Genomic DNA, 12,864 nt, shown 5'->3' with positions numbered 1-12,864 from the left:
CAAAAACGAAGGTGCCTAACTTATATACCTATATATATATTTGTATATATGTATATTAAAAATGAAAATGTTATGAACGCTTAAGCTCCAGACGAAGGAGACAGCCGCAGGCAGCCAAAGGGCACAACCAAATACCAAGAAACATGTTGCGAAAATGTAGCTTTCTTGGTATACCCTGTAATCATAACTCATTTAGGTATTCGTGTCCTTTCTCTTCTCTGAATTTAAGATGCCATTGCTTTCTACCAAAAGGACTTTCAATGTGTTGAGTACAGGGTAGGCCATGAGTCGACACTCTGTTTAAACTTGAATACATAAAATTTCCCTCTTTTCTTTTATTTATTTATTATATCTTCTTTTTGTTTTTGTCAGGTAAATGTATGCATGATCATGTCTGGATTAACTTAATGAAAGCAAAAAGGCTGCACCAGCAGCAGCAGCAACAGCAACGACAGCTGCAAAATGTTTACAACCTAGCAAAACACAGCCAGAGAGGTTAAACATGAAAAATACACTAACCAAGAGAGTCCAACAGTTCAGTGTCGATTGCTTTGAAAACTCATTTACTAATATCTAAATGAGTCAGAAGGTTTTCACTATTAGTTTAATTCTTCATTCTCTTATTCACTGCCTATTGTTAGGTGGGGTCAGCTCCTTAGTCAAGGGCATTTTCAGTTCGCCTTTTGTGTGAAAAAAAATGAAAACTTCTTTTCCTACACTTACACTTATGTACGTGATAGAGCTCTGACATGCTGACGGCAACATGCAGCCAACAACAACAACAGCAACAGCAGCAAAAGCAACTGAAAGAATGAGTGAGCTAAGAAAATCCTTCACAGTCGCGTCACGACGTCATCAAAGTCCTTAGTCATAGTTTTCCTTGTCGTCATCGTTGTCGTTGCCGCCGTCGCCGTCGTCTTCGTAGTCGTAGTCGTCCTTGTCTGTACAAAAAGATTTACGAAGAAGTTTTACAGCAGCCTCAGACGACATTTGTTGTGGCTTTTATAAATTGTCTGCGCGTGGGGCAACGTAACCATCGTATCGTCATTCCCTTCTCCCTATGCTTTTTCTCTCTAGCTCTTCCTCACTCATCCTTTCTCTGTGTGGGACTGTGGCACACTGTCCTCCAGCCATCTTCATACTTCGCATTCTAGCTACGTCGATTGCTGCAGTGTCAGCGCCATACTACAATGCATGACATCGACAAAAGCAACAGCAACACGAACATGGAACACGGAACACGTTAAGCGCATTGCCATTTGTGCCACATCATGTTGAAGGCAAAAGAAGGTGGCATAAGCGTAGATTGCTGGGTCATGGGAAAGCCGAAAGCTGCTGCCATACTGCAGACAGCTGGCAAACAAAACACACACACACACACACACACAGAAAGCCAACAAACAAAATTCACAAAAAAGAAAAAGAAAACAACAACAACTGGCTTAAGTTGGATTCCTTTTACCTTTAGATCGATGATTGAGTCAACATAAAATAATGTTTTTTTCCCCCAAACAAACTTTATTCAGAACTGAAATTTTAAAAGCAAATGGAAATAATATTTCTATCACAAAGACTGAAACTGCAGGTTTTGGCTCCAGATTCTGAGAATACGAGAGAGAGAGCAACAGTCGGATTTTCACGGTTTTCCTTTCCACTGACATCACGTGACCATTTCAATGGCCGACGTGTGTTGTCTTTTAATGGTTATTGACATGGCTTACGACACAATGAAAGTCCAAGAAAGGCACATTAGAGTTAATCAAAATTAAGTATAGCCTACTTATTAGGGCTTTTAATAGAAATGCATTTAATAGGATTTTCGGCAAATTTTCTATTATTTCAAGCTTATATTTTTATTATCAGACATGGTCTATGTGTATCTTAACTCCGTTGCCGTAACAAATTTTACGCGTCAAGTAATTAACATAAATTTAGTATAAACTTTGGCACATTACGTATACGCCATGTATGTGGTATTGTCATTGCCTTTTCAATTGTCTGCCGCAGACAAAACACAGAGGCACAGAGGATAGAGCGAGCGAGGGAGAAGGATAATTGTGAAAATGTTGATAGAGCAACAGAGCGGAGCGGAGTAGACGAGGGAGGCGAAATTGTAGAAATTAACTACGCGCGCAATTGTTTAACACAAGACAAGACAAGACAAGGCGAAGATACTAAAGAGAAGAGAAGTGCCTCAGCTGGAGTTGAGTCCCTCGCATTGTTTGCTTTAATGCGTGTGGCAGCCATTTTACAAGTTTATGGACTTATCCTGCAGCTGAGAGCCTCAGTAACAACAACAGCAGCAACAACAATAACAACAGCAACTCGCATGGTTTGTTTGGTGTGTGTAAACTTCTGCCTCAAGTTGACTGAAAATTGCTTCAATTAACCTTTCAATTCTCCTCCTTTGTATTTGCCTTTCCACGCGAACACTTTTCCCTTTGATGGGATAGACGACTTTGCATTAATTTGTTGTCATATTTGCTTGACTGAATTTGAATCTAAATCTGTATACTTTTCCTATCTCTCTTATTTATATATATATATACATGTACATACATGTAAATGTATTTGACTTTGATTTGCCCAAAATGTTATACTCACACCATCACACACATCATTCCTCTTTGTCTTTGCAGGTAAGCTTCAAATGGAGTTTGTGGAGAAACAAATTATGAGACAAAATGTTAATTGCTTATCCTGTCAAGTTGACAGCAGGAGCGAGAGGATAAACATACCGCATTTTGTGTCATCTACACAAAATGACAACATAATCAATGTTCTCAAGGTAAAAGAGATATTGCCTAATGACTCAGTTAAATCAATTGAAACCAAATTACCAAATTAACTTGCTAGTAAGACAGAGAGAGTGAGAGAGAGGGAAAGAAACAGAACGCAAAGCTACTTTTAATCCTTTTGGGAAATTCGCCTTGTTATAATAGAAGAAATTAATGTCCAAAATGAAGAAATTTTGCAGGCTTCTAACAAAATCTAAAAGTAGAAGCCAACTAACAAGAGGCAAAGGCACGAAAAGAAACGGAACAAAACGAACTTAACAAAGAGAAACAAAAACAAGGATTTATTTGCAGTTTCTTTTTTTTTTTTTTAGGTGCAAGAACATGCGAAAAAGGAGTAAAAGGCATAAACAAATGGTGCATGCACGTGACTCGACTTCTAGTTTTGGTCTGGTCTTGGTCCTTGTCGCGGCGCATTGCATTGCATTGTTTATCTGACGATGAGAAGGGTTGGGACAACGGAGTAGGAGCTGGGGGGGCACATCATCCTCTTACCCCATACGGGAAAGTTTTGTGGAGTTGAAAGATGCCTTTTCTTCTCTTTTGTGTGCATACATACACAGACACATAAGTAACACAAGAACTTGAGTTGTTTGTTTTTGCTTTGTCGTGTGTTGACACATTTTTAGTGCAATTCCCGTTCAGCTCCCCGTTCTCCCCTCCTCTTTCTCTCGCCTTCCCACGGCTCGCTCTTGACTCTTAACTCACACTCGTTCTCCATCGCGCTCTCTCTTTTATAAAAAAAAAAAAGTGTGTTTGCTGGTGTATAAACCCCGGAAATTATAAATGCAACAAGATGTTCTGCGGGAGAGTTTTATGTTTTATATCGTTTTTAGTTTAACCAAAATAACACGCTTTATGTGATACATTGAACATTGTTAATCAAAAATTTTAAATTCGAATCATTATAAACGTTTAATTTTGTAAAATGTTTTACCGAAAATTTCAAATGTTTTGAGAAATCGAAAAAAAAAAAATATGCCAAAGTTGTTCCAAAAGAATGTTAAACTGAACTGAAGTAATCTAATAGAGTTATCGTTTGGGTACCCACTTTTTGGTCTTATCGTCAGTATCGTCATCATCGTCATCGTCATCGTCATCGTCATCGTCATCGTCATCGTCATCGTCATCGTCATCGTCATCGTCATCGTCATCGTCATCATCATCATCGTCATCGTCATCGTCATCGTCATCGTCGTCATCGTCGTCCGTATCATAATCCAACACTGATGATTGAGTTGTGTCAACACGATGCATACGATCCACACCCATCTGGTTTAGAGGCATCTTTTTGATCATCTTCTGCTGTAGCTTCTCTTTCTTTTTAAGCTTTCCTTCAGATTTTGACAGCCGGATCTTTTTTTCAGATTTTGACAGTCGGATCTTTCTTTCAGATTTCGACAGTGGGATCTTTGATCCAGTTGACCTCGCACCAAGTCCTAACAGCTGTTGTGATGTGCCTTGATCCAAGGTCTCTTGCGATATATTAGAGGTGGCTTGGGTGAGTTGCTGCTGTGCTGTTACTTTACGAAAAGACAATTTTGACATGTTATAGTAATACCAAACTTAATTTAGCTATTGCTGTGATGTACCTTTACTAAATGAAGTTTCCGACGTATTACAAGATTCTTGACTTTCGGCGCCGCCACAAAGATTTTTCGGCCCACGGCCATAGGCACAGTCCACATAATTACGGGGTTGAGAGCAGCTAGGTAGATCCATTGAGTTGGATGGGCCTAGGCTTGTTGAGGACAGCTCGACCTCATTATCAGTGGCATTATCCTCCTCCTTGTTCTGAGTGGATTGCTGTTGGCTGGTCATCGAAAAGTCTTGACTCGACTCTGACTGGTCCCCCAATTGCCTCATAAGCAAAGCAAACTCCGATCTGCTGTACCCTAACGCATTTAAAAGATCGCCATAGTCACGCTCGTTGAAACCTGGTGGCGGTTGATTCATTTTAACTCGGGTTACAAGATATTCAAGTTCCTTTAAATGTGTAAACTTGGGAAATTATATTAAATTCTCGAAATTTTGTAAATATGTGTGCTCGTTATGACTTGGAAATGTTGAATGATATTTATTCGGCATCAGTTGATAAGGTAACATTTTTGTTAAAAAAACTGTCACGTCATGGCTAACTAGATTTCATTTTTTACCATAACTATTTCACACTGCTTACTAAGTTTTCCAGTTTTGAGAGGCCCATAAAAGTGTTAAGTTTGAATGCTTACGACTTAACTCTATCGAAAAATGACTTTCGATTAATCGAAAACGTTTTTCTTTAGTTATATTTAACGAAAAAGATTTCTGGTCTTCATTACCAAGATCTTGCCATCTCAGTTAAGTATATTTGGTCTTATCAACAGAAATAACTTGACTATCATTCACAAATGAACGCCGCAAAGACATTTCATCTACTTGCAAATTTAACAGGGACCCTTGTAGAAGGTCCTCCTGATCAGATACTCCTGCCATTGAAAGGAGAAACAGATTAAATCCTACTCAATTGTCCACGATTTGGCTTGAAGACTGCAAAAAAAGAAGAGTGCCAAAATTAATGTTCCCTTTTAGCGCCATTTTGTTGTGTCAGAAAATTGCATTGTTATTATTATTAATTAAATATTTTCGTCGTTACATTGTTAGCACAATGTTTAATTTGTTCAATTTATTTTAATTTTTTTCTACGCTTATTTTTATTTGGTTGTAACTTTATTTTTTGGGGGAATTTTTTGCGCTGACACCGCAAAGTATGCAACATGTTTGCCATGTGGTAAAGCACATGCATTTATACTCCGTTCACTGCTTTTGGCCCTTTAGTGTAGACCTCAGGTCGTTGGCAGCCATTAGCACAAATGTCGCCGTCTGTCCATTTGCTCTCCGCACAGTTCTTCTCTTGCTAGCCAACGGCATTCCCTCTGGCAGGCACACACACACACTCACACAGACGTACAGACATACATATATAGTGGACCAACAAGGTTTTGGCTGGAGCAAGTGCATCAACAACTTTTTAACCAACTTGCCGGGACCGCAGCAAGACTAAAAACGAGGATGAGCAGGACAGGACAGTATACCAAACTAACTAACTCGATGCCTGCCACTTGTAATGTACCGTTATTGTTGCAACAATGCCGCATACATATTTGTATAGGAGAGGGGCATGGTTAGCAGTAACGAGAGGGCGAAGCAGGGGGTTTTTGGTAAAGATTTTGCTTTGTTCGCGAAATAATTCTTTTTTTTTCGCCTTGCCCCATTGCAAATGGCATAAAAATTGAAGAAGAGAAAAAAAGCTAGGGAGACAGAGAAAGAGAGAGAGAGAGAGCGAGTGGGAGAGAAGAAAACTGCGAAAAACTTCAACTTCAACTGCAGAGATTTTTCACATTTTTGCTTGTTGTTGTTGTATTTGCTATTTTTTGGCCAGCGTTAATGCAGAAAAGGATGCCGCCGCACCACCAGTTTACAACGTCTCTATCCTCCCTAGATCCCTTCATCATGGCTAGCCGCCTCTGCTGTTGCTGCTGCTGCTGCTGTTGAACGCTTTACGGCTTTTTTGGTCCTAGACTCTCTTACCCTCTCTCTCTCTCTGTCTCGGAGGTCGTGGTCGTGGTCCTGTTCCATTGTGGTCTTGTGTCTGCCAAGTTTCTACTCTATAGCTAAATAGTTGGCAACTTTTTTATGTATTCCCGCTGGCCATGTACCGCCCCAAACTCCATTCTCCATACTCCATTCGCCACCACTCGCTCCCTTGCACCACTTTAAATTGCACACAAATTGGCATAGGTCCCTTTTGGTTTTTTCTTCTTTTCCACCCTTTTATATGTTGTTTGTAGTTTTTTTTTTTTTTTTTTTTTCCCTTGACAACTTTTTCGAGCATGACGCTTTTAATAAAAACGCATTTTAATAAAAACTAAGACAATGACAATTCGCCCTCTTTCTCTCCCCATATTCCGCTTTTGTTGTTAGAAAATTAAGTGTTGCGGTTTTGACTTTGGTTATTTTCTTTTTCTTTTTTTTTTTTTTGGGGCGGTTATTTGTGAAAGGGATAGCTAATAGCAATTGAAAGTTAGACAGACTAAAGAAAACCGCACAATAAATTGCAATTGAATCTTTCCACTAAGTTCTGCGAATTCCAACAAAGGCAAAATCTGACAAACAGAGCACTCATAAAAAGGAGAAAGAAGCTAAATATTGACGAAGTTTATATACCCTGCGATTCATTTTCCGAATATCGACTCGTCTTCTCTGATTCGCTGATCAAGAATATATATTGTTTGTGGGTTTCTTCAAGGGTATTAAATGAAGTCGATGTCATTCGTATCGTTTCTGTGTATTAATAAACAAGCAATTTCTTACTTATGCATATCATTTCATTTGATAGCTCTTGTTGATCTTTTATACGGCAAGTTTTCTGTGATAATTTTTTTATTTGATTAAATGTTTGATTTGCATTCTGTCATTTTTTTTTTGTGTTTGTTTATTTGAATTTTTGTGTGTATTCTTCTCATGTGCATAGTTTTATCATTTGCAAATTGTCAGCAAATGCAAATAAAAATGGTATACGAAAAGGAAACCAAAGTCCCAGCCAAAAATAAAATATGCAAGGGACAGAAGTAGAGAGAGGGACAGAGTGAGTGAGAGAGAGAGGGGGAGGAAAACTGGGAGTGAGTAAGGTCTGATATACAGCCGAGTTAGACAAATAATGTAGAAATGCAGAAATGGCAGGATTTTATAACTGCAGCAGTAATAAATGATAAACAAGTGCAAGCTGTGCATAAAAAGGGGCGTGACTAGAAAATGCAAATGAACGGTAACGCCAGCGGTCTGCTTCGAGGCTGATATTGAAAATTTTTGAGGAAAGGGAGAGGAAACTAAGGCAAGAATATGGGTGGGAGTAGAGCAAATATTTGCCTCACACAAACACACACACTGAGTTTCTCTCTTAGTCTCTCTCTCTCTATGTCTTTCTCTCTTCTTTACACTTTTGCATAATTTATGCTTTTGTGTGTGAACATGACTTCAAATGCAGCTGTGAACACAGGCAAAATAAAATCCAGGCCTAATTCAAACTTCCAGTAGTCACACACATGCATACGCACACACACACACACACACCTAGAGATGTGGCTCGTGTCAAGCTTCATAATTAACACCATAATTCATATGCAGCATGTGCAGCACCCCAAAATGCTAAACAAAAATCATTTGGGTATAATTTAACTAAATATTCCGAGAAAAAAAAAAACAAAAACAAATCAAATTATTGAAACTCAATTCCATTTCAATTTATAACGTATATTGTTTCATCTATCAAACAAATGAACATTCTCATTTTCATGTCTCAAAAAAGTAGGCAACAGTTTTTCGTTTTTCCGTTTTCTCTCTGTGTGTTTGTGTGTGTGCCTCTGGTCGTTCGACCTGCCTGTCTGTCATTCGTAATTAAATTTACATTGTTTAATTGGTTAGTTGGCTTAATACAAATATTGGCAATGTAATAAATAGAAATAAATATAAATTGATTTTAATTGTATGATTAATTGATTTAAAAGACAGCAACAAATAAAACACAATAAGGACACAAAAAAACTGGCAGAGCAAAACCAACAAACAAGCAAATTGTTTTATATTTTCCACTATACATAAAACAATTTTAATGCACAAAACATTTTTGCGGTCATAATTCAATTTTTGTTTTATGTATTAAGCTAAAATGTATTTGTAGAGCAGAAAGACAAAAGTGGACTTAATTCGAGATTAGACTTATCCGTAGAATCTCTTTCTTTTCAAGAGAATCATATTAACAATTATTATCGATTTCACTTTTGAAGACCCTCAAACAAAAATTTGAATTCTCAAGTGGAATACAAAACTTAAAACTCAATCGATGAGACAGACACTTATAACTGAAAAATCAAAAGGCTTAGAAGGTTTGTTAACCCTTAGTTAAAACCCTGCTCAGTTCCTTGTTAGGGTCATAACGCATTTTAATATACTAAGCCAAAAGTGGTATGCCAATTTTATTGTCCTTACACCAAAATGTTCTCTTCTTTTCAATTTGAGAATGAAATTAAACTTTCAAAACGAAACTTTATTGGTGATTACTAAAGTGAATATATAAAGTTAAAACATTGGCGTTTGAATCATATTTGTCATATTCGGATGTTGAGAAACAGTCAAATTTAAGTTAGTATCACTTTGAAATTATCAAATCATCAAAAAACATAATTGGTCTAAAGGGAACAGTTTCGTTCCTAATTTAAAGTGGATAGAGTATCAAACAATTCGTTGATTTGATAGTGAGTATACATAAGTCGAGTTGAATATAATTTCTTTTTTGTTTTTTTGCATAAGAAATTAAAGCGTGACTCTTGGCAAAATGCAATGCAATTTTGACGTCTGTCCAAAAGGCAGCAGTAGCAGATGCACACACACACACGAATAACATGCACACATTTAGACACACATATATATATATATATATATATATATATATATACAACTAGACAGACATAACTGCACCTCGTTGGGTGCTAAAGTTCATTTACCTTTTAGCGTTTATTTGTCTCTGTCTCTCTTTCTGGTTTTATCTTATTCTGTGAGTCTGTGTGTTTGTGTGTGTGTGTGTGCTTGTTCTTCTTCTTATTCTCTGCAGTAGCAAAAGTGTAATTGTCTATCTTATGCTTTACATTCACACACACACACACACACACACACACCAGCATGTGAGCTTTAACTTTGTTTGTTTGTTTGCATTTGGCGCTGCTTGAGTTAAGAAATACTCAGACTCTGTCTTTACCCCTTTGTCACCCTCGCTCTCTTTCTCTCTGTATATGCTTTTCGCGCTTGCTGTCTCTCTCTCTTTCTCTTTCTATGTGTGATTATGTGTGTGTGTGTGTGCTTAAGTGTGCAACATTAGTGCAGCGGGTCATGCCTTCTTAATCTTCTTTTGCTGCCTCTTTTGCCATTGCCTTTAGCCGGTTTGAACTTGGTTTTTTTTTTTGTGGTTAGCGACCAACGCCAAAGTCAAAGTAAAACTCTTTAATATTTAATATTTACATTACAAAATTATTAATTATATTGAATTATAGTCGACATTGCAAAATAATTCCACATGAACAAATATAAATATTTAATGATGAAATTTCATAAATAAAATCCATTTTATTGCAAAGAATGTGAAGCGCGAATTGATTGCTGAATGTTTTTTGGGGCAAGACCCCTTTAGTAGTTCTCAAACAAAAAAAAAAGTATGCAGATTGAAGCACATTTTCGAAATGCAGACTTGATTTTTAACTCACTTATAATTTGCATTTCTCCAGGTGGAAATTCAATGGAATTTTACTTTTTATTGCATTTTCCAAATGGAAATGTTTGCGGTAGCTTTTCACTATAACAATGCTACAATCCATTAAAAAACATCAACAAACAAACGAACAAACAAAAAATTGGCCTGGGCAACCACTTTTTGGTCAAAAATCAAGAGAAATCAGTAAATCCAATTACGCACAAAGTAGACAATAAAACAAAAACAAAAATATTCTGCAAATTTTAGCCCTGCAGGCAAATTTAATTACTAATTCCATTTGATACACACACACACACACACACACACACACATATTATCAATACATTCACATTTCATTTACTTTTGTTTCCCTGCCTCATTTTTCTACTGATATCATACTCGCAGTTCCCCGTAATGAGATTAATTTGGAAATTTACAAAACTAAAAGAAACCGCAATTCGAAACATGTCAGCTAATTATATATCTAATTGTAATTGTTTTTTTTATTTAATAGAATTCATCCGATAGTGGTGGAAAGGGGTTCAAGAAACAAATAATAATTAGCAGATTGAATTACATTTCAAGCTTATTAATAGTATAATAATAAAAAAGGAAAACTTTCATTTGAAATATAGACAATGTATGTATATGCATTCCAAGAATTCGCTTTTTGTAACACACACAAAACTTTTGGATCAGAAAAAGTCCTCCCAAAAATCGTTTATAGACGCCAAAGAATACTTTCCCAGCCTATTGCATACTTTAAGGGTCAAGTTTTTTCATTTCAAAGCTCTGGACACGTCTATTTATTTAGAAATGTTTTTGGTTGGTCTTCTGTTGGGGCTTAGATACTTCGTAGCATGCTGGAGATACTTCTCTCTCTATTTCTCTCTCACTCTCTTTCTCTATTCAATCATCTAACTCTTTCCCAGTGTCTCTGTTCCTTTAGGTTTACATTTTTTGGTTTGTTGCTTGTATGTGTGTGTGTGTGTATTTTTTTCTCGTAACGTTGCCATCAATTGTAACGGTTTCTTCCGCCACACTTATGCATCCCGCAAAAGTTCGTCAAGTTCCCCGCCACTTTACACCGCTCTACCCACCATTTGGTTTGCTATCTCTGTCACTCACACACGCTCACTCCCTAGTATCTTTCTGGTACTTTTTCTCGTTTCAGCTCACGATTTGGTGCACCCAATCGACCCATAAACCCAGTTATTTACTTAGAAGCGCCTTTTAACATTTTCTTTTTTTTTGGTCTTTTTTTTTTTTTTTGCTGTTTTCCCCCTTAGCAGCGCCGCCTCCGCTTTTACTTCTTCTCCAGTTTTTAATGGTGCATCGACATCACTGCCGCTGCCTCTGCGGCAGTCGACGTAGTCGTTGTTGTTGTTGTTGCCGTTGTCGGCTTTCTTTTTTTCCGCTTTTTGTTTTTTGCTTTTGCTTTTGCATTAAATCAACGCCAGCAACAATAATCAACAAAACAGAGAAACGAAACACACAGAAAACTTTGGCCGCAATAAAAGCGAGAACACCTCACAACCTCCTCGCCAAATCCCTTCGTTGCATGCCACGAAAATACCCTACATCCTAAGCGCCCCGCAGCAGCCCCAAAAACCCGTAGCCTGGCTATTCACTCACTATGCAATCCTGTTCGATCGTCCCCTTTCATCTTCCCCCTCGCTTGGCAGTAGCAACCAATTTCAATTGCAATTCGAACTCCAATACGATTCGAGAATTCGTTTCAATTTGTTGGCCAACCACCGCAAATAGATGAAGGCTTGAAGAAGGAGGAGGAGGTGCGGAGGTGGTAGCTGATGGCGGTGGTGGTGGTGGTGGTGCCGGTGCAGATGCTTTGAGGTGGATTGGACTGATTCGTGGCTGCAACATGCAAATAAGGTCAACGTGCGCTCGCTTGCTCGCCAGCTGGCTGGCTGGCTTGCATTCCCCCCTCAGTCGATTCTGTTCAACTCAGCTCTGTTACATTCTGTTTGCCTGCCAAACGTCAAGGAGCGGCCCATTTTTTTTCTCTTTTTTTCTTTAGGCGCCGGAAAGTATGCAACACTGCGCCAACCGCATGACTGATTGATGGTTGTAAGGGGGCTGAGTGGATCGCTAGTGAAGAGGCAGGGTAACGCGAAGGTGTGCATATGTGTGTGTGTGTGCCGCTTGTTTGCCACGTTGCCATTTTGGCTCTCATTTCAAATGTGCACAAAACTGCACCTCATATGTAGAGTATGTGTGTGTGTGTGTGTGTGTGTGCGATAAGAAAGGTACAGCATCCAGTCATCACTTGATGTGTGCATGAAAATGAATGAATGATTGTGACTCTTAAGCAACGAATGATTCAATAAAGTGTGAATGCTCTTTGCAATTAGTATCTCATAATTATTCATGAATATGTTTTCATCCATGGCCTATAATCCATTCCATTCTTTTTATTAAATTACCCACAAATTTGGCAATCAACATTTTATCATTGCCTACTTTTTAGGGTCAATTTAAGTGTTCTACTAATTGGAGGGCTTTTAAACCATTTTCAATTGAAAAAAAAAAAACGATTACCCAGAATAATAATTTGCTTCTTGTCTGTTTTGTTTTTATATTCGGACTGTTTTTTCAAGTGTACTCACCGGTTGAGGGCTGACTTGCCGTTCCCTAAATGTGAATACACTCGAAGAAATTAGAAAGTAGAATTGAACATATCGATTACATATGTAACTGAAGCCCAGGGATATTGTGTGTATGGAATAAAATTCCTTTACGTTTTCTTTCACTCAAAATATGATCTCA

General features: G+C 37.8%; 2 protein-coding genes across 5 annotated transcripts in view; one reads left to right on the top strand and one right to left on the bottom strand.

Moving 5' to 3' along the window:
* shakB (shaking B) overlaps window positions 1-12,864 on the top strand; it is a 130,774-nt gene that overhangs the window by 41,725 nt on the left and 76,185 nt on the right. The gene's annotated exons all lie outside the window — the stretch shown is intronic.
* LOC137586986 (glutamic acid-rich protein-like) lies at window positions 3,595-4,905 on the bottom strand. 2 transcript variants are annotated; one of them, XM_068303207.1, is made up of 2 exons: window positions 4,388-4,905; window positions 3,595-4,312 (listed from the first exon to the last, which is right to left on the bottom strand). In XM_068303207.1, exons 1-2 carry the CDS (start codon window positions 4,749-4,751, stop codon window positions 3,828-3,830), a joined length of 849 nt encoding a protein of 282 aa, XP_068159308.1. In that variant the 5' UTR covers window positions 4,752-4,905; the 3' UTR covers window positions 3,595-3,827. The 2 variants fall into 2 exon arrangements, with proteins under 2 accessions (XP_068159308.1, XP_068159307.1); XM_068303206.1 differs by having other exon boundaries at window positions 3,595-4,318; window positions 4,388-4,898.

The sequence above is a fragment of the Drosophila tropicalis genome, unplaced genomic scaffold (genome assembly GCF_018151085.1).
Source record: "Drosophila tropicalis isolate 14030-0801.00 unplaced genomic scaffold, ASM1815108v1 contig_158, whole genome shotgun sequence".
Taxonomy (NCBI): Eukaryota; Metazoa; Arthropoda; class Insecta; order Diptera; family Drosophilidae; genus Drosophila; species Drosophila tropicalis.
This window is presented reverse-complemented; position numbering and strand designations above follow the sequence as displayed.

Excerpts from the sequence above, each read along its gene's own strand:
- LOC137586986 (XM_068303206.1), bottom strand. The coding sequence starts at position 4,751 with ATGAATCAACCGCCACCAGGTTTCAACGAGCGTGACTATGGCGATCTT. Across the intron at positions 4,319-4,387 it reads GGAAACTTCATTTAGTAAAG|TAACAGCACAGCAGCAACTC; the intron begins GTACATCACAGC and ends CTTTTCGTAAAG.